This window comes from Dreissena polymorpha, chromosome 15 (assembly GCF_020536995.1).
Source record: "Dreissena polymorpha isolate Duluth1 chromosome 15, UMN_Dpol_1.0, whole genome shotgun sequence".
In the NCBI taxonomy this organism is placed as follows: domain Eukaryota; kingdom Metazoa; phylum Mollusca; class Bivalvia; order Myida; family Dreissenidae; genus Dreissena; species Dreissena polymorpha.
The window spans coordinates 1342193-1365183 of NC_068369.1; the positions used below are offsets into that span (position 1 = coordinate 1342193).

At 34.4% G+C, this 22991-nt stretch overlaps 1 protein-coding gene across 2 annotated transcripts in view; it reads left to right on the plus strand.

Moving 5' to 3' along the window:
• The first annotated feature begins 356 nt into the window (after positions 1–356).
• The window catches only part of LOC127860594 (voltage-dependent calcium channel subunit alpha-2/delta-2-like), a 60949-nt gene continuing 38314 nt past the window's right edge, over positions 357–22991 (plus strand). The window contains exons 1-13 of one of the 2 annotated variants that reach the window (XM_052398733.1): positions 357–474; positions 1751–1914; positions 2151–2300; positions 3505–3653; positions 6430–6582; positions 7728–7892; positions 11722–11850; positions 16211–16339; positions 18173–18283; positions 18700–18786; positions 18874–18960; positions 19290–19387; positions 21914–22017. In XM_052398733.1, the coding sequence (XP_052254693.1) occupies positions 1762–1914; positions 2151–2300; positions 3505–3653; positions 6430–6582; positions 7728–7892; positions 11722–11850; positions 16211–16339; positions 18173–18283; positions 18700–18786; positions 18874–18960; positions 19290–19387; positions 21914–22017 (1515 nt within the window). In that variant the 5' untranslated portion in view covers positions 357–474; positions 1751–1761. Of the gene's footprint in view, positions 475–1750; positions 1915–2150; positions 2301–3504; positions 3654–6429; positions 6583–7727; positions 7893–11721; positions 11851–16210; positions 16340–18172; positions 18295–18699; positions 18787–18873; positions 18961–19289; positions 19388–21913; positions 22018–22991 lie in introns of both variants that reach the window. The other variant, XM_052398734.1, reaches the window with a different exon arrangement.

Here is a 22991-nt window from a genome sequence, read left to right on the forward strand (position 1 = left end):
AAAAGCCATAAACGACCGAGCATACAGACGTTATCATTCAATTTCAATTATTTAAATTGAACTATCAAGGTTTTCATAGAATATAGTGTCTAGCATTTTGTGATAAATTCAGAATGCTTTTATAAACTGAGTTTCTTTTTCATCTAATATTGAGGATCAACATTTTTCAAATGGTACATTACAGGAGGCTGCTTAAAAGCGGCAGAGTGAAAAGCTTGGCCACTCTTTGCACATTTTGTAATATTTAATTAATTTCGTAGTCCTACACATTTAAGAAAGATTTCATAGCGTTAGTCCACTTACTTCCAAGTGGATATTAGCGTTGTTTGTAACCGCACGGAAAGTAACGGCTCCATCGGAAATTTACGATCACAAGCGAAGTTATCAATCGATTGATTCAGCGTCTGCAGTCGAGAGACATGTCCAAAGCATACTATTGAAAACGGCAGGTCGATATTTCTGGCATTATTTTTGGTAAGATTAAATGCTTTATTTGCTAGAATAAATGTTGTATTTGATATATGTATAACTTGATGAAATGTCTTACTCGCTGCTGTTATTGAAACACATGAAGTATTGAACTGAACTATTTATTTCATATATTAGACTTATTACTAGTATTATTGTGTATGCAGATACGGTAAAAGACAAATTAATACAGTCAAGCTCTGTCATGTTTCAAGATTAGCCCAGAGATGACGTGTTTTGTTTATTCAATACGTAAGCCTTATATACCTCTATAAATTGAACTTCAAGTAATATTAATGATTCAATGAGATCACAGTTTATAGATATGTTTGATGTATCAAGATCAGTATATATTTAGTCATCATATTGAAATTACTTTTTAAAATATAATCGCTAAGTATATTGATAATTCATTACAACCAATCATTTCCATGTATTAGTTTGAATACAAATCAATGCTCTTAGCTGACTGAAAAATTATATCTTCTCTTTTATGCTCAAGAAATGTCTCTGCTTTTTATGCAGAACATATGAATATTTTCTTCAATACCAAAGCAATGTGTTTTCTCTGTCATGCAAAAGCAAACTATCCTTTCAATTATGCCAACCAAATGTATCTTCACTTCTATGCCATAGTGATTATTTTCTGTTATATCAATGTATATTATGCTTACAGTCGCATACCCAGGCTAGGGGCCCTGGGGTCCGGACACCCCAGCTGTCTGTCAAGTTAGGAATTTTTTATGTAATGGGCCTTTTTTTCTATCATAAAAGGGCCTACACTACTCTTTCCCTCAATACAAAAGAGCAGTTGTATTGTCCCTGATAAACAAGGGGATTATTGCTAATGTACTCGCTAAAGGAGATACTAGCCCCTAGTCTTATGCTAAAGCATTCTTCACAACTTATTCTCTTCTATTCCAAAACAATTCTTCTCACTTATGTCAAAGAAATTGTTCTTCTCTTTTATGCCAAAGCAATAAATGTTTAGTGGTCAGTCAAATAAAAAGAAGCCAATGGAAGTGCTTAAAAACAATATCACACAGAAAAAAGTTCATAATGGTTTAATATATAACATATAAAACAAAGTGTAGTATATGATAAAATGATACCTGCCCTATGAACATTGGATCCTTGGGTAATCAGGATCCCTATACTGATATTATTTTGCATTTTTCAAAATATCACAACTTTTAACAGTCAACTTTATGCACATAATGTATTCATTATGTTGAATTGCATACTACAAGAAGTGCCTTAATGTGTATCATGAACACAACAGGAGCCATCACCATGGTTACCATGACCTGGTTGCTAGGGTATCTGTTGACCATAGTAACCAGCTGTAAAGGTGGCCGATTTCCTGGTGAAGAGAAATATGAGGTCGGAACATTAGAGGGAGATGTGCAAAACTGGGCGGTGCTTATTGAAAACTACATTCTTCAGGTAATATTGTAATAAATTGTGATTAGTCTTAAAAAACGGAAGAATATGTTGTTTTCTTGTCATTTGGTTTGTAGATCACTTTTGTTGCTTGAGTCCAAAGTTTTGTTTATGTTATTTGGTCATTATATCCAGACTGAGTGTGCTAATGAGCCATATATTGAGAAATAATAAATAATTTCCCTTGATTTATCTGAAAGTAGCATTAAAAGTGGATTCTGTGTGCACTTGGTCTGCAGTTAGCGTATGATGGTATCAACCAGCACTACACACAGGGTTTCCTGGACAAGGCTATGTACCAGCCACACACAAAGAAAGGGGAAGACATTGTACGCATCGTCAAGGACAATCTAGCAGACTACTTCGAGCAGAAGAAACTTGCTGCAGAGGTAGACTTCAGGATGAAGTATTTTTTATTGTTCAAATCAGCCAATAAAAACTCCAATTACCTTGTGCTTTGATAATAAGGATTTTAACCATGGCGATGTTAGCTATATATGTTTGATAGCTACCAGTATGTAACAGAATGAGAGGAAGTTGGTTGTTGGCTGATAAACTATGATAAATCATAAATAATTTTGACTTTATACTCTATATTTGGAGACAAACTTTTGGAATGAGATTGATGTCGTCTTATAATGCATTCAGAATCAATGTCTCTTTTTGCCTTAATAACGTTTAATCAAAAGTTATTATCAGTAATAATTTTGTGTTTTTTTAAAGAAAATCTTTGAGTTTCCATTTCAGAATAAGGAATGTAAACTTCAAATTTGGTTCAATCTTTGGAAAAAGAAAAAACAAATGAATGTTTGTAGTTTCCACTTGCTACAGGATAGGCTATCAGTTATTTAAATAGCTTGCCAACATCAAACCAATACTTATAAACTCTATAAGATAATTTACTAGCAATAGGATATGCTATATAAATTTAGTTATATAAGTAGCTTGCCAAAACAAACCCAATATTTGTGAACTCTTAAGCATAAATTACAAACTTGAGCTGTGTCCAGTTTCTTATTCTTTTTGTTTTAGTGTGTATGTTTAATTCAATAAAAGACAATATAACAATATGATTTAGACGGTTATTCTTGTATCTATTTAAGCCAGGTCATGAAGTACTATAGCTAATGTATTTATAATTTGTATAATTGATTGTATAAGTATACATGCATAATAGTTAATATATTGGTCAGCTATAAATCAACTTTAATATTCTTGAAATTTAGTTAACAATTTTGAATCTTCATATTTTAGTATTTGTTTTGAAAATGAATTTTAAATCTTCATTTTTTAGTTTTTGTTTTGAAAATGAGAACCCCTATAAATTTTCTCAAGTTATCCTAGCATTTTATTCCTGTTATGACACTTTGTCTGTCCATAAATATTTTAATTCAATATTTATTTCCTCAAATTAATATCGAATTTCTAATACAATGGCCCCACCATCTTCCAGATTATTTAAATACATTTTATGCTGTCATGCCCACTATGCACCAAACAATGACAAAAAAGTTGAACTGTGGTATCGTCTTTACTGATCAGTTTTTTTTTTTGCAGAATGGCTTAATAATGGTATTACCACAAACATTTCAGCGCCTAGTGAAGCAGGTGCAACTCTTGCATGATCAATTCCTGGAATCAAACGCGAGTGCAATGGTCGACAAACTTTCACATCTGCCTCAGGATGTTTATGCTGACACTGACATACCTGAGCGACTGCCACCAGAGAGAAAATTTTATCCGTAAGAAACTTAAATGTTTTCAGTTTTGCTTACAGAAGATTATGGTTTTAAAAAAAAATGTTAATGTTTAAAACTTCAAACTTTAATTTGGGTCATTTTTAAAGCAAAATTTTGTCAATTTTGTCAATCAGAATTGTTTTAATATTATTTAATTGATGTTTTGAAAATTATTACCGGTAATATGAAATCCATTAAAAATAGTGTTTTAACAAGGAGTTGATTCTGAATATCATTTGTTTGTTGTAGGCATTTGATGCTTTCTTTATATGGTGTATGTAAAAACAATAAATAAAATTAATTATTGATTTGTTTTATGTGTAAACATTAATTCATCTTATTAAATTTGAAAGAAAACACATTATAATTTCTAAGAATTTCAATTTATTGCCAATAAACAATTATTTGGAGTTGTGATTTAAATGAAGTAAACCTAGAGAGTTTTTTTTAATTTATTTGCTGATTAAACAAGATAATAAAAAAGAATATAATGTTTCGATTTCTAAAAGCATGTATGACATAAATAATATTCTTACAAATGCATTTAAAAATACTACAAGTACACTGGTGTTGTCATAACAATAATATCTTAATGCAAAAAGTTTTACTTTCCTTAATTATTTATATGTGCATGACTATGAATGCTATAAAGAAGTGCATACACATATTATACAAGGAACTATTGTCAAGGTGTGGCACATTGTCATTGTAATGGCAAAGGCAATTTCTCTAATATATATATAATGAATTAACAATAGCAGTTGTCATACACATATCTATGCAATTTCTGCTTAACATTTGTGTGCCCCTTTATATTTAGATTTATATTTAGTCAGCGCCAGAGTGTTTTGGCATAAAGGCTGTGTTGTCATATTTAGTTATTACTACCATATTGCATTCTGTGCACTAGTATATTTTCTATCATAAAAGTATTGTTGTTCCCTATCCTGATATTCGTTTTGACCAAAATATTTGTATCTGTTTTTAAAATTGACCGTTAAACATGTTAATGTATAAAGCTTCAAACAAGCCATCATTCCAGAAGTTGAATCATGTCCTCACTTTAATGCATTGTATTCCATCCTGCAAGTTATCAAGGTCATTTGGCGGTTAGTAAAAGAATCTTTATATAAACAGTATCACTTTAACTAGGTGAACTTGAATTTTATTTTGCCCAGAAATATCTTAAATGAAAATATTGGGCAATATTATGATGGTAGGCCAATTGTAGATTCTATGTGTGTTATGTGTCAATTAATTAAATAAAAATTATTCAACCATATTGACCAATTTATTAAGCATTAGCGCGATGTTTCACGATACTATTAGCAAAAAAATTAAATACCAATGTCCGACAAACAATGAAAACAGGTTTTGTTAGAAGAACAGGCATATAAATATTTCAAATATGTACAGATGATTGTGTGTGGCTGGTTTACATATATCTTTTCATTTCCATTCTTCATGTGTATTTCTGTTCTATATCAATAATATCTAATAATGCAAAATAAGCTAGCAATCTGGCACAACACCATGTGATTGGTTTGCTTGTGATGCAGCTAAGAACTGCGCAGGAAAAAGGCATTTGCTATGTTTGATCTCAGTGACATAATTTTTTATCTTTCATCAACACCAACCATAATTGGGGCCATATATTTTTTTTAAAGATATTTCTTGTATATCATTTGAAAAAGTTCTTGACACGATTTGCCATTCTATGCAAAGTAAAGCATTATGACATGATTTGCCATTCCATACAGTGTAAAGCATAAGGCACAAAATTAAAATTGTTTGTTTCCACTTTAATAGCAAAAACGTAAGGGAAAATATAATGACTTAATTTTTTTCATGTTAATTTTTATGATGCACATGCTAGGTGCTGCAATGACATGCACAAATCTTCAAAATCTGTTTTATAGTGGCTGATACGTCTTAAAAGGGGTAAACTGGACACTAATTAGACATCCAACTCTCTCTCTCAGTATTGCAGTATGTCTGTCTGTCCATAGATAAAACGTAGCCTGGAGATGTTCTCCTAACATACAACGTTCAAACCTAAAGGCACTGTTCCTAAGATAATATGGTGATAGGCATTTGCAAATCATGTCGTCTAATGTTGAAAATGAAAATGAAAAATAACATTCTATACAAACATGCATAGTGTTCATTTTTATGTTGATATTGTTTTATTCGTATTTTAATACCTTAAAAACTAAAAAAGGGTTATACCCTGAAACTAAATTGGCAGATCAGATTGGGGGGACTTGAAGTGCACATGAACCTTTAAACTTGATATGTTTGTAGAGTTTATTGCCCTTGTTTTTTCTTTTTATAATTTTCTTCTAGAGCATATCTCAACATTCAATTGAGCTACTTGAAACTTAATAAGTATGTATGGCTCATTTGGGGCAATTGACTAAAATTCTTGCTACCATATTTTAGCCCTTATTTTGTTTTTATACTTACATTTTGTGAAGAGCATATCTTCAAAATTCTAACGGGTATCAACTTTAAACTTAATAGACAGGTAGTTCTCAATAAGGGGAAGTAATGTGAGTAAAGAACCATAATTCCTTGGTTTATTATTGCACATGGCCAAAGTGAATATTTATGCTGAAATTGTGTCCAGGGCATATATTGACTAAAATATTAGGTTTCAACATCAAACTTCTTATGAAGGAAGCTTGCAATTATGGAAAAACAGTTCTTAAAAGCTGAAATGCTTAGTGCCCTTTGACAACTTTGTACCACTTTGTTCGGATTCAATCTTTATATGCAGGTACTTCAAGCAGCAAGTCAGCTGGGAGCAGTCGGCTGTCAAAATTGCAGATGAAGTTCCTCGTGATGACATAAGCACAATCAACTCTGTTTTCTTCACTGCAAAACTGGACGAGCTTTTTAAAGAGAACCAGAAAATCGACCCTACACTGAGGTATAATTTCTATGCACAGAAATACTTGCGTTGAAATACTACATTACAAAGATGGAATACAATAATGAGACAACTTATTATTCAGTTTGTATGGCTGTGCGATTGCCTGGGCGTGGTAGTCATATTGAGCTGGTATATAGTGTATTCATCTGGGTATACTTGCAGAAAATGCCTCCAACTAAGCAATAGCAAATGAGAAAGGTCAAAACATGGTCAAACAAATAATTTTAGCATTAAATAATGCAGATATCAATATGTACATAACATATCAATCACATAGCAATTTACACATTAACCCATTTATGCCTAGCGTCTAGAAAAAAAGCCTTGGCAAACAGCGTAGACCCAGATGAGACGCCACATGATGCGGCCCATCAGGGTCTGCGCTGTTTGCTTAAAGGAATTTCTGTTAGAAATATTCTAAATATAGAAATAAATATACTAGACTTCCCTAATTTTGGAAATAAATTGATCCAATTTAGAAGGATGGGAGAGTCCACTAGGCATAAATGGGTTAATATCAATACTACAATAATGTGCAGAACCTTTTGTCCTTAGAGGCCAAACGTCTGGTGAATGTTTAAAAGCAGATCCTTATATTGCTGTGCAAAAAGACATGGTTTTGATAATGAGGCATTACTAGTGTACAGATAAAGGTTAATATGACAGTAATGCACTTTTTAAACTGTATTTTCACCAGACTGGTATGGGAATCATGCTATTTTTATACCAGTGTGCACATGCCTGAATATCTCTGAATGTACCACAAGATAAAGTTGCACTTTTTTAAAAAGAACTGTGTCCATGCAGTTAATACTACTACCGGTTAAATACTACTACCGGTTAAATATTTGTTAGACTAAATCAAAATTTAATTCATCATAAGGATGCTCAAATAATTCTTAAAATTAAAGAACATGGCACATGCCTTTTTGAAAAATCTGATAATATGTGAGCCAGGAATCCTACCAAATTTATATGTTTGATGACCTCACAATTTATAAATTAACTTCATCATAAGTTTATGAATTGTACATTTGAGGTTTTATTTATTGATGTTTGACATGTTCTTACAATTTTTGTGAAAACACAACATTTTATCATTATTTTCGCATGTTCTTATTTACTGAACCCCAAAACTTCAGGTGGCAGTATTTTGGGTCAACAACAGGAATGGTGCGCTTGTATCCAGGTCGGGAGTGGTCGACCAACTTCGCAGGGTTCTACAATGATTACGACCCTCGTGTTCGTCCCTGGTACATTGCGGCCACCAGTGGACCTAAAGACGTTATCATCATTCTGGATTGCAGGTAGGGCTGTAAGATTAAGTCTAATAAACTATCATGAACATAAAGCTTAAAATAATGAGTATAGTTTAAAAGATGTATTTTTATTTAGGGATCTTAATGGTTTTTTTTTAGGCATACTCACACTTTTAAGGAAAAAAATAATTTTTGGACAAAACTGAATGATGATAGATTTTTATGGCCCTCACACAAAGACCGTGTTCTTAAGGAATCTTTAACTTCAGGGTGAATCTCTCTTAAACTTAAATATTTGATGATCTTAAAGTAAAGTAAGGACTTTGTCCTGGGACTATTTTCTGGCAGAAATAGTCCCTTGGTCTGTTATTCTTTCATATAAGATATAGTCACCTGACGCTTGCGTTTTCAGCTCCTCTTTTTAACTGGATCTTGCCCAAACTTTCACAAGTGAATGACTGTAATATGCGGCTGATAGTAAAGAAAGGCCTTTTATATGTAACAATATTTTGCACAATTATTGTCTGTCTTTTCTTAAAAGAATGTTTAGCCCAAAAATTGTGTGCTTTAACTCTTCTTTTACTACTAGTCTAGTTGAATATCGTTCAAATTTTCACAGTTAAATGACCATTTTATGTGTGGATTATTCAGAGGAAAGGATTTTGTGCATCAAGTTTTTGCACAATAATGGCCCTTTTTCTGTTTTGCCTCTTTGGAATATTTAGTCCAAACCTATTTTTTTTTATACAAAGTGGATCTCCCTCACAATTTCACACTTGAATGACTTAATGTGTAGAAAATTGTATTGAAAGGCATTTAAGCTGCGTAGAGTTTTTGCAGAATAGTGGATCTTTGTCTGTTTTTTGATTATAGAAGGTATAGTTCCAAATTTGTGTTTGTTTAACTTCACTAACTACTTGGCAGATCTTTCTCAAACTATCACAACTGATTGTGTATGTTACCATTATGGAAAGAATTTAGATTGCAACCCGTTTTTGACCCTTTGTCTGTTTGTCAGCTGTAGAATATAAAGTGGCTTTGCCTGTGTCCAAATATGCGTTGTGGGTGCATCGATCAGTGTTGTTGGCATATTTAACCCATTTATGCCTAGCGTCTAGAAAAAAGGTCTTAGCAAACAGCGTAGACCCTGATGAGAAGCAACATGATGCGGCGTCTCATCAGGGTCTGCTTTGTTTGCTTAAAGGAATTTCTGCAAGAAATATTATAAATATAGAAATAAATATACTAGACATCCCTAATTATGGAAATAAATCGATCCAATTTAGGATGGGAAGAGTCCACTTGGCATAAATGGGTTAAAATTAAAGATTGGACTTCAATATTGTGAGTAAGCCCAAGCACCTGGTGTGGTGCAGAAAAAGTATGAATGAACATTCTCAAGGTCAATAATGATACTTTTATGATAGTTTATGTCCTTCCTCTAAAAAGCTTAAATCTTAAATGAGCCAAAGTAGAATGTATTGATAGAATTTAGTATGGATAATAATAAAACATGTATAAAAAATGTTGGTGACATATTTGATTACATTTTTAAGTGTACTTCGATAAACGTAACATATAAATTATATCATTACCTTAATTCCACATATAAAATGTACAAAACTACTTACATGCTTTATGGATTTGGTGATTACATGTATATGATGTTTTTGTTCTTTGTCTATCGGAGTATTACAAAGGAATTGTCTACGTCTCATAAAAATTTATGCTCAAGATATGACAGATTAATTGTGTCTTGTTCTGTGAAAACTGGGCAAAATGCATGTGCGTAAAGTGTCGTCCCAGATAAGCCTGTGCAGTCCGCACAGGCTAATCAGGGACGACACTTTCCGCTTTAATGGTATTTTTCATTTAAAGGAAGTCCCTATTTGCCAAAAATTTAGTTAAAGCGGAAAGTGTCGTCCCTGATTAGCCTGTGCGGACTGCATAGGCTAATCTTGGACGGCACCTTACGCACATGCATTTTGCCCAGTTTTCTCAGAACACCACTCAATTAAATATTTTCCTGTTGCTCTGCATCTCTTTTTTGTCTGTGAAAAAGAAGGTAAATATTGGTATTACAGAACAAGACTTGCTAATAAACATTATTAATAAGTTACAATTTGTGTATGTGCCATGTTAGCACATTAGATAGGATTTCAGTTTATGTTCAGTTAAATCAAATAATGAGACCATTAAGTCGGCTGGGTATTAACGAAGCTAATAAACATGTGTCAGTAGAAGTGTGGATGTTCTTGATGTAGAGAAATAACATTGACTTGCACTGTCTGGTTGGAATCTATGCTGTTCGCTATAAAGTCACGCAAGGTTTTGTGGTCTTTAAAAAACATCAAGGCTTAAAATTAGAACAAGTGAGAATGAAAGCAGACTCACAAGTCAGTGCACAAGCACTGCCATAGTGCACTGTTTTTGTTTTTTGTTTTTTTAGGACCCTTCATTTTGTTTGGCTCTGACCTTTCAATAATCACCCTGTCTGTTTATCTGTCTGTCCAATTTTATGTCCATCCACAATTGTTTATATTTGTCTTTCCTTAATCAAAATTGTTAAAGCTTTTAACTTAATGCATTTGAAACACACAATTATCTAATTAAGGAGAGGTGAAGGGCACAACTTTTGCCATAATTTAAGATGGCCATAAGAACCATTAATCACATGCACTTTATAATTCTGGAGTAATTGCCTTTCCTTATTTTAATTTTTTTCCCTGTAACATTATTCTTTGACTTAAAAAGTCAAATTACTTAAAATTTCATTTCAGGTGGATATATCTCATTTACTGTCATTACTGCCCACTTCATAATTCTGGTGTTATGGCCCTCTGTTTATTGTTCATGTTTGATTGCCATCAAATATACGTTTCCACTCTTATTCTAAAACAGAATGAAATATTTTGATGAAACTTAGTACATTTACACCTTATATCGTATCCAGACTCCAGCTTTGCATAGATGTATGTGGTAACTGTTTGAAAAAAAATCTGTTCAATAACTTAAGAATGAAATACGTAATAAATAAAAAATAGCATACTAGTGTAAGTCATATTGAGATCTCCAAAACAGAAGGTTAAATGAAGTTCCTAATATCTTACTGAAATTTCAAAAACAAGGTTAACATTGTTTTTGGCCTGTCTGTCTGTCATTTTGTCCCAATAACTTTTGAAATATTAAACATAGCAACTTGATATTTGGCATGAAGTGTATCGCATGGAGCTGCACATCTTGAGTGGTGAAAGGTCAAGGTCACGGTCATCCTTCAAGGTCAAAGGTCAAAATTTAAAAACTTTAATATATTAAAGTTTTGCAATAATTTTTGAAATATTGAACATAACAACTTGATATTTGGCATGCATGTTTATCTCATGGAGCTGCACATTTTGAGTGGTGAAAGGTCAAGGTCAAGGTCGTCCTTCAAGGTCAAAGGTCGAAAATTTAATACTTTAATATAGTAAAATTTTGCAATAACTTTTGAAATATTGAACATAGCAACTTGATATTTGGCATGCATGTGTATATCATGGAGCTGCACATTTTGAGTGGTGAAAGGTCAAGGTCGAGGTCATCCTGGAAGGTCAAAGGTAAAAAAAAACCGATGCATTATGGGGCATTGTGTTTCTGACAAACACATCTCTTGTTATAAGTCTATAAGCAATTATTTTTTTTGTCAGTCTGATGTGTTTGCACGGCTACTAAACCATGTGGGAAACACGGCCCCAAGAAATGCTACACATTAAAACATACTGTAATTGTTTGTTAGCTCAAACATTTTTTTAGCTCACATCTTGGTCCACTTTAAAACATCATTTAGGTAAGTGATGCCATCTGGGCCCTCTTGTTTTAATTATGCAACTTGTTCTAGCGATTCCATGAAGGGGGAGAAATTTAGTATAGCGAAAGGCGTAGCAAAGACCGTCATCAACACGCTTACGAAGCAAGACTACGTGAACGTGATCTGTGCCAGGGCCAGCTACTGGGACGAAGTGGGCAAGTAAGTGACCCTTGCTCTGGGAAAACAAAGCTTAATGCATGTGCGTAATGTGACGTTTCAGATTAGCCTGTGCAGTCAAAACAGACTTATCACGGATGACACTTTCTGCTTTTATGGAATTTTTCATTTAATTGAAGTCTCTTCTTAGAGAAAGTCCAATTAAGGCAAAAAGTGTCAACCCTGGTTAGCCTGTGCAGATTGAAAGGTCAGTTTTCCCGTAGCGCAATGTTGAGTGTTTAACTATCAAAGTGACAACTGATTATGCTGATAAGTAAGATTCTTAGTTATCAGGGTTGTTAAGGGAGGCATTTCCTAGAATGTGTCATTTACTAAGGAAATATATCTCTTTAATATACCTCACTTTTATTCACAATGCTAAACTCCTATAGGCCATCATGACATAGAAATACTGTCAGCGGGAAAAAATTTACTGTCCAAAAAATACTGTCGCCCGCTCCAAAAAAAACTGTTGCCGCTACCTTAGCAGTCTCGTGCGGAATGGTAAAAATTATACTGTCTCATTTGCACATGCGCAGTACGCAATTTTGCATTTCTGTTGTAAACAGATGACCAAATTCATGGTTCATATAAATTGTTCATGTTTGAACAGGTTTTTTGGTATCATAAAATAAATATTACATGTCTGACAGGGCTTCGCCTTGGTTGACAGTATTGCCTCAAGTTGACTGTCACCTTGTCAGACATGTAATATGTATGTAATATTACATTCCTTTTATTATGCCCCCCTTCGAAGAAGAGGGGGTATATTGTTTTGCTGGATGTCAGTAGGTCTGTCTTGGACAGTAGATGACCCCTCTTGAAATTGGGGTCACTAGGTCAAAGGTCAAGGTCACTATCACTATAAGTGTGAAAATCGTTTCCAATCAATAACTCATCAAATAATTGACCGATTGGCTTGATACATTACATGTGCATTGGCCTTGGACAGTAAATGACCTCCATTGAAATTGGGGTCACTAGGTCAAAGGTCAAGGTCACTATCACAATAAGTGTGAAAATAGTTTCCGATCAATAACTCTTCAATGAATTTACGGATTGGCTTGATACTTCACATGTGCATTGGCCTTGGACAGTAGATGACCCTTATTGAAATTGGGGTCACTAGGTCAAAGGTCAAGGTCACTATCATAATAAGTGTGAAAATCGTTTCTGATGAAAATTGGGGTTACTAGGTCAAAGGTCATTGTCACCATAAGTGTGAAAATAGTTTCCAATCAATAACTCCTCAAAGAATTGACCAATTGACTTGATACTTCACATGTGCATTGGCCTTGTACAGAAGATGACCGCTATTGAAATTGGGGTCACTAGGTCAAAGGTCAAGGCCACTCACAATAATTGTGAAATCGTTTTTGATCAATAATACCTCAATGAATTGACCGATTGACTTGATACTTCCCATATGCATTGTCCTTGGACAGTTGATGACCCCTATTGTAATTTGGGTCACTATTTCAAAGGTCACTATCACAATGAGTGTGCAAATTTTTTCCAATCAATAACTCGTCAATGAATTGACCGATTTACTTGATACTTCACATGTGGTTTTGCCTTAGACAGTAGATGACCCTTATTGAAATTGGGGTCACTAGTTCAAAGGTCAAGGTCACTGTGACACAAAAAATCCTGTGTCAAGGCCCTGTTTGGGGGGGGGGGGGCATAAGTTTCCGACCGCGAAGCTCTTGTTATGTTTGAAACAGTTAAATGTCTCACTGGTGTAAAATTGTTTTCATTTTGGATATTCATACATTTGTAATTTCAAGTTCAATACATGTCGTGTTATTTCAAAGCAAATTAAAACTCACCATTTTCAGGTTCATACATTTTACACAACAGGAACTGTTAAAGTCTTGCTTCTATGGACCTGAAAGGGACTGTTTCACATTTTGATAAATTGACAAAAAAATTAAAAATGTTTCAGATTGACACATTTTTGTTGTAGCTATGATATTTGTGAGGATGCAGTAATACTGAACATTTACCATGCTCTAAAATATCCATTATATGCATCTTTTGACAATTTAAAAACCTGAAAATTATAAAGCGTTGCAACGCAAGATAGATAGACATATAGATAGATAGATTTATTTCGATAATGAGCAACATAACATAATACAACAAAACATTAAAATTTAACAACATTTAAAATATGTTATTAATGAAATGCTGTGTGATGAACCATGTCAGTAAGCATCAATATCAAGGATGACACAACAAAGAGTTGATAATCTCTTGTTTCCATTGTGGTCCTTTCTTCTGATGGTGGTCTGACATAGAGAGGCATGGGCCATGAAAACAAAATAAAAAGAATCATTACAATATGAACGAAGAACAAATGTAGTTAAAAAGATTACTAAATAATGCTGTTGCTCAATTGATTATGACAATGTAACAAGATATAAAAAAAGACCTTATAGTAACTGACCTATGTAGTTATCTCAGGCTAAAAGCACAATGTTAAAAATAATATAATATCACATTACTCTTGGGACTAGTTGGGGGTTGAAAACAAAACAAAAATAAATAGGACAAAAATCACAATTCTAAAAAGTGGTTCTTTACTGCTCCTTTAAAAGTATGGAAAGTTGGAATACTCCTTATATGTGGAGGTAACATGTTCCATAACTTACATCCTAGGTAAGCAAATGACTTAATCCCAAAACTTTTAACCTTTGGAGGCACACATGACCCATGTTCACTAGACCTAGTTCTATAAGTATGAACAGAATCCTGAGTTACAAATTTTGACTCATGTAGCTTGGAGATAGGCCATGCTTAATTTTGAATACATGACATAGTGTAATTTGTTCCATTCTTTTGGAAACCGGTAACCAGTTTAAAGAAACAAAATGTTGGTTGCTGATATGAGACCTGGGTTCTAGATTGGGAACAAATCTGACCAATTTGTTTTGGCTGACCTGGAGTTTATCCTTCCAATATTTATTTAAACCATGAAACCAGAAGGAACAAGCATAGCCAAAGTGGCACTGTAAAACAGAACCTTTACTCTTCCTATTTGTGATATAAAACACCTTTTTTTAAATTTTCGTCTGATATTCTATTTCTCGGTTTCATATACTGTTGGGATATTAGTAATTAAATACTGAAAAATCACTTTTTTTTTTAAATATTTTGCCTTTATTGGCCTTTTTAAAGCAGTAATTGATTTGAATATATATATATAATTATATCAGGGATCATATTTCCCGCAACATCAATCGGTCTGGATTTAAATGGGGGGAAAGTATCCGTAAATATACATCTGAAATCATGAAAAATTATGTTATTTTATATACCTGTAACCTTAGGCATTAGGCCTTAGATATATATTCCCTTAGGCTTTTTTTTAACGGAACATATGAGTTTTCCCAATTGATTTTATAATTTGCTATTTCATTGTTGTTTCGTGTGCTGTTTTCATCAGACATTTTTTTCATTGTTTTCAACTATTATAAATCTGTGTGAGTCGTTACAGATGTTTTAAATCTTTGTTGACTCGATAATAACTTACAAGCATGCACGGAACCAAACAAATGTCTGTGCAGAGGTTGGCAACTGACAATAATGAAATTGAGTTTGAAACCACGCAACAATCTTGCATTGTGTCATTTTACAATGAAAATGGCGAAAAGATTTGATTAAAGGTCTATAAGTAAGATAGTGGTGTGATAAACATACATACATGTACCAGTAAACAAATAGATAACTTACTTGCGCATATGTGCTTCGAACATTTCTTTTTAATGCAATTTCAATAGCAACATATTGTTTTGTCTCACATGCATGCCAATTAACTTCAAAGACCGATTATAAACCAGTGCGTGCAGTCACTTTAGCAGACAAAACAAAGAAACGGCTATAACAATGATAACTAGCAAAATTTTCGACCACCCTCATTAATTTCGGATGCGTCTTTAATCCGCTGTTCCCAAGTTTTTTATTCTTGGTCTGACGTGCAATAAACCGTTCCTGTCTGGTTAAGAGACTGCAGCGATTGGTTTATCACAAAGAATGTAATTAGGGTGTGTTAGCATGTGCACTCTGCATGAGTATTTATGTGTATTTATTATTGCTCAATTGTTATTTTGACGATGAGCTGTATATGCTTAAGTCGAAAATAAACTTTCTGTTCTGTGTATGTAACTGGCAATCGATTTCATGACATATGATTTTTAGTTAACATAATCGGACCGACTGTTAGGGATTTTCAATTGGTCTTTCATGACCCCATTTGGTCTTGGACAGACAAAACCGGAAAAAAAAATATCCCTGATATATATATTTATATAATAGGAGTGCTTATTTTGCTGTGATATTTATTGCTCTCCTGTTTATGAAGGTGGCATTTCTACCAGACAACAGTTCTCAGCTGCCAACAGGAACGCATGGTTCCTGCAACTATTGCTCACAGAAAGGACCTCATACGAAACATAAAAGACTTGAAACCAGGTGGAACCAGTGAACTTGAGTAAGTTAGTAGGGTTTGGCAGAATAAGTTTAGGTGGAATATTGATTAAGGCTTATGAGGGTTTGGCAATGAGTAAATTTTTCTGATCACAAATCAATGTTTTTATTGCAAGTGGCTTTATTATCTATCTTGTAACCCACTAACATTGGCAAATGTGTCATAGAAAAACTGCACTTTGAAGGATAGTTTACCATTTCTGATTATACTCATCTAAACAATGTTAACAATGTACAATAATTCTTTGGAATATATGATATATAATCATATTATTTGTTATGAAGACTTTGTGGTTCTTTTCAAGACATTTTATTTACCTCGTGAATAGATGTGAGTGGGTCAAGGGCATCCCACTCTACACCGTACAGAGCTAACAATCAATATACGCATATTACAACATATCATATACATGTTACCATAAATAGCTTTTACATGGCAAAATAAAACAACATTTGCTAAAGAAATATTTGAAAATACATTACTTCTTCTGTCTATTTTCACAACTACGGAAGAAATTGTATCATTAAAATAGATATTTACTGCTGTTGTGGTTGAAAATATTAGACCAAGAAAATTGGAAACCAAGGTCCTTGCATGCTTGCTGCCACTTTGGAGTTGAACAAGAACTTGTATCTAGCTTGCTGTCAGGAACAGTAACGTGATGTTTTGTGTTACATGCTGAAATACTGGAATGTGTTACTTGTTTAGCTCACTGGAGCATAAAAATGCTCATGGTGAGCTTGTGTGGTCAGTCTATGTCAAAAGTATCATGTGTTTCTTTATACCTTGTGTGCCATGCAATCTCCCCCATTACCTCATTACCACTCTAGAGATTACATTTAATATACTGGTAAGACTGTTGAGCTTGACAATATCTAGGATGGGTTTAATTCTGGATCAGGTGAATTAAAATACGAGGTTCTTATGTCAATTTTTTTTTAAATATTGTCTAAAACAACAGTCACTAAGTGATATTATAGAAATAAAACACTACAGAAGCCACATTTTTATGACTCATTATTTATAAAACATGGTTTTTAAAAATCTTGACAATATCTTACCAAAGTTCAAATCTGCATCACAATCATCTAACAACTTTGTCACCAAGTCAAATCTAAGAATACAATATTACCACTCTTAAGCCACATGCATACTCATGATAAAACATGGTGAGAATCTTTATCTTAACATTATCTAGGCCAAGTATGAATCTGTGTCACTATGTCCGAAAACTGAATCACAAAGTCAAATGTTAGAACAAACAATGTACGGCCCTAAATCAACTATTATTATAGACTCTTCATGTAATTTAGTAAGAATGTTCATCTTTGTAATATCTAGGCTTGTTTTGAATCTGTTTCAAGTGCATCCAAAAAGTAGGTCACTGGGTCAAATCTGGAAAAAAAAACTTGATATCAATCTAGAATGTTTGTGACTTATTGTGATGAAACTTAGTCAAAAATGTTATCTTGCTAATATCAAGGCCATATTTCAATGAGTCAAGTGCGATAAAAGTACTGGTCACCACATCAAGTCTTCAACAATTTGTGTATCTTTAACTCAGTAGAGCACTGAAGGGTCATCATGCCTCATTGCATTTATTTATTTTTTTATAAATTTTGTTCCTCATACAATCACCATGTAAGTTTAAGAAGGCGAATTTTGAAGACCACATAAAATGTTTTAAGTTAGTGATTCAAACTACTTCATATCCAGTGGTCTGCAATTTCTGGTGTGATGTGTCCTTGAAAAAAGCTGAACAATCAGTGCCAGTATACTAGTCATATTCATGACAAATCTTTCATGTATCATTAAAAGTGCTTAATTTTAATTCAGGAGTGGTTTTGGGAGAGCTTTTGACCTGCTGAGGAGTAACCCAAGAACAGGTTGTCAGTCAGTGATTGTGTTTGCTACTGATGGAATGGACACTGATGGGGAGAATGTCAGGTGTGGACCAGGTAAGCATTGATTGTGTTTGCTACTGACGGAATGGACACTGATGGGAAGAATGTCAGGTGTGGACCAGGTAAGCATTGGACAGGTTGTCAGTCATTGATTGTGTTTGCTACTGACTGAATGGACACTGATGGGGCGAATGTCAGGTGTGGACCAGGTAAGCATTGGACAGGTTATCAGTCAGTGATTGTGTTTGCTACTGACGGAATGAACACTGATGGGGAGAATGTCAGGTGTGGACCAGGTAAGCATTGGACAGATTATCAAGCAGTGATTGTGTTTGCTACTGACAGAATGGACACTGATGGGGAGAATGTCAGGTGTGGACCAGGTAAGCTTGTGACAGGTTGTCAGTCAGTGATTGTGTTTGCTACTGATGGAATGAGCACTGATAGGGAGAATGTCAGGTGTGGACCAGGTAAGCATTGGACAGGTTATCAGTCAGTGATTGTGTTTGCTACTGACAGAATGGACACTGATGGGGAGAATGTCAGGTGTGGACCAGATAAGCATTGGACAGGTTATCAAGCAGTGATTGTGTTTGCTACTGACAGAATGGACACTGATGGGGAGAATGTCAGGTGTGGACCAGGTAAGCATTGGACAGGTTATCAGTCAGTGATTGTGTTTGCTACTGACGGAATGGACACTGATGGGGAAAATGTCAGGTGTGGACCAGGTAAGCTTTGGACAGGTTATCAGTCAGTGATTGTGTTTGCTACTGACGGAATAGACACTGATGGGGAGAATGTCAGGTGTGGACCAGGTAAGCATGGGACAGGTTGTCAGTCAATGATTGTGTTTGCTACTGATGGAATGGACACTGAAGTGGAGAATGTCAGTGGTGGACCAGGTAAGCATTGATTGTATTTGCTACTGACAGAATGGACACTGATGGGGAGAATGTCAGGTGTGGACCAGGTAAGCATTGGACAGGTTATCAAGCAGTGATTGTGTTTGCTACTGACAGAATGGACACTGATGGGGAGAATGTCAGGTGTGGACCAGGTAAGCATTGGACAGGTTATCAGTCAGTGATTGTGTTTGCTACTGACGGAATGGACACTGATGGGGAAAATGTCAGGTGTGGACCAGGTAAGCTTTGGACAGGTTATCAGTCAGTGATTGTGTTTGCTACTGACGGAATAGACACTGATGGGGAGAATGTCAGGTGTGGACCAGGTAAGCATGGGACAGGTTGTCAGTCATTGATTGTGTTTGCTACTGATGGAATGGACACTGAAGTGGAGAATGTCAGTGGTGGACCAGGTAAGCATTGGACAGGTTATCAGTCAGTGATTGTGTTTGCTACTGACGGAATGGACACTGATGGGGAGAATGTCAGTGGTGGACCAGGTAAGCAGTGGTAAGAGGAATAAAGCTTTACCTTTTTCCCCATAAGAAGCCAAGTAAAAATGGCTTTTGCAACCGGCATAAAACCAGAACATCCTGCGAGTTACTCGCAATCTGTTCAGGTTTTATGCTGTTTGCTGCTCATTAGCATCTTAGGTTTGAAAATGAAGCCTTTAAAACTTGAATTAAGTAATAAAGGTCTTTAATTAAATTCAACTTTCTGAGGGACTACAAATGCGTCAAAATATGTATTAAAGTGGTAAAGGGTTGAAAGGCTGTTCCTTTCCACTAACCAGACTGTTTTGGTAGTCTATGTTGAATTTAAGATCATTTCTGCTACATTTGATCATATTCACAAAATTAGCATTAAAATATAAAAGACAAATATGATGAAACAAGTTTTGTACGATTTTTTTTATAAAAGTTGGACTTACTTAAGAACTTGTCAAGGACTTATAGCAATGAAAAAACAACATACATCTATTTGATATTGTTAATATGCATTTTAAGGAAATGAAACTACAACTGAATCTATGTAAGGTTTTCTTTTTTCTTTTGATTTCATTACCTTTGCGAATTTTATGACATACTTAGATTCAACAATATATTGAATTATGACATGCTTGCAATAAATAACACCATAATATTATTGCTAATTAGAGGACTTATATCCAAATATGACGTTTTTTAGTGCAATTGCAAATATAATATATTAATTTATCCTTGAAAATATTCCACATGGACTAATTGTCATAATAATCATTTTTCCTTAAGTTTTTCTTGTATCAGTAAAATAAACAAATTTTGTTCGAAGCAAAAAGAAGATTTTGCATATAATTAAATGGATGTTTATTAAACTTTTAAACCATCAGATTGAAAAACCTATTTAGATCGGAAACATTTACTGATAATGATGAAGAATCACTACAGGTATGTGTTTTCAGTTTTATTCATAACAAAGCATTATGCTTGATCCATAACAGGCCTACTTCGGAAATCTCCATCAAAGTTTCACTTTAAACATGTAAACAAAAGCTAGTAAAAAAAATAATTTTTCAGCGTAGCTGTATAAGCCAGCTTTTCACCTTACCTGACCTTTGTAAGTGTCCAATAAAATTCAAATAAAATTTCCCGCGGCTAGACACAAATGAATACACTTCATTTAGTCCGTTGGCTGATTTGAGCATACCACCAGAACATTGGAAACATGAACGCGTCCTTGTAACACTGTTTTACTGCGTGTTCAGCATGAAACAATTTTATCTCTAATGAAAAGGCTTGATAGGTAGAACAGTTTTACACTAAATACTGGACATCAATACAGTTTGTACGTTCACCTTTTATTTTCAGAGGATTGCCAGGGCTAGAGCGTTTGTACTTAAAGGCCATGTTCTCATATTTAGTAATTACTTTCATATTCCTGTCTGTGTACTAGTATATTTAAGTTCATAAAAGTATCGTTTTTCCCTATCCTGATTATTCCACCATATTCAATAATGTATTAAGCATGAGCGCGATGATTCTCGATACTGTTAATAATTGAATCAAATAGCAATGCCCGACAAACCACTACAACAGGTTTGTTCGAAGAACGCGCATATAAATATTTAAAATATGTACGGATACTTCGCGTGTGGCCGGTTGACTTGTATGTTTTAATTTCACTTCCATTCTTCTTTTGGTTTTCTGTTTTGTATCTATAGGTTTATGACCAGCAATATGTAATAATGTAAAATAAGCCATGAAAACTCCGCGCAACATCCCGTACTGCGTGTGATGCAGCAAAGAACCGCACAGAAAAAGACATTCGTTATCTTTGATCTCATTCATTGAACTCTTCCTACCACAATCAACGCCGTATATCTTTTTTTAAAGATATTTCTTGTTATAAATACTTGTTAGAAACAGTTGAATATTTACAGCAATAAGTTGAATAATCATTAGACAAGATATAAAATACTTTTATTTACCGGTATTTTACAGATTCTTTGGACAAGCTTTCTTCCCTATATTGAAGAGATGTAAATTCAAACAACTAAGTTATTTGGGGTTAATAAAAGTCAAGATTATCAGATCAAGAGAGAAATAATTGTCCACATCCCTTATACATTTATTTAAGGCAAGTTATAATGCAATAGCCTAGGTGTTAAATTGACTTCATGTTTGATACTTATTCTTCATCTTGATCCCTCATCAAGCATTTGATATCATGTCCGAGTCTCTGTAGTGCCGATATTTTGTGTGGGTATCATTGTCTGTCTGTTGCAGGGTACTACACGAGGAGTGGATATGTACCGGGGCCAGTGTGTAGATACAACTGGACAAAAGTGTGGAGCATTGCTGACCACAAGAACAGCTACTATCAACCCCAGGTGAGTGGATATGTACCGGGGCCAGTGTGTATATACAACTGGACAAAGGGCTGGAGCATTGCTGACCACAAGAACAGCTAATACCAGCCTGAGGTAGGTAGAGACATACCAGTATATTAAATTCAACAGTTGAGTGAAAAACTATTGTATCTTATAAGGAAATGTGAAGAAGATACAATAGTTTCCCTCTAAACCTTACAGTAGAACACCTTTATTTTGAGGTGAAGGTGATCATTAGTCTATTGGTAACACACTTGTGCCAAATCTCAGAAGATACAGGTAATATTCTCTGCTCAAGTCTAACACATGAGACATAGGATAGAGGAGCAGTGTTATAAGTGATTCACACCCATGGTCAACCTAGCAACAAGACATCTGAATCTTGCACTCACATCTGTACTGTAACGCAACCTCCAAGTCTTCCAGAGACAATGGTCATATGGGAGACTTCCTGGTGTTATCTAATTAAGAAATAATCGACGGGTAACCGTTGGTTATTGCGGTAATAACCAACGGTATGGAGTTCCGATGCGTAGGAATGAAACCACGAGGGCGTAGCCTGAGTGGTTTGATAACAAGCATCAGAACGACATACCGTTGGTTATTACCGCAATAACCAACGGTTACCTGTCGATTATTTCGATTCTAACACGATTTCATTAATAAGTTATCCGCGATTTAAAATTTATAAATAAGAATTATATTAACTGAACGTCCTCCACTTTTCCGCGAAAACGTGACGTTACCACAACAAATACAATCAAATGACGTCGTCTTCATTCATAAACAGTGCGAGGACAATCAAAGTGACGGCACTTTAAACAACCGTTGGTATATCGGGGTAATAACCAACAGTAGTTTTCCTTCTTTGTATTTAGAAAACAAGTCGAGTGCCGTGGTAGAATATACTATTTACATATTTTAAAGTCACTGGAACCATAAAAATGGTTCGGAATAAATGAGCTTGATATTTA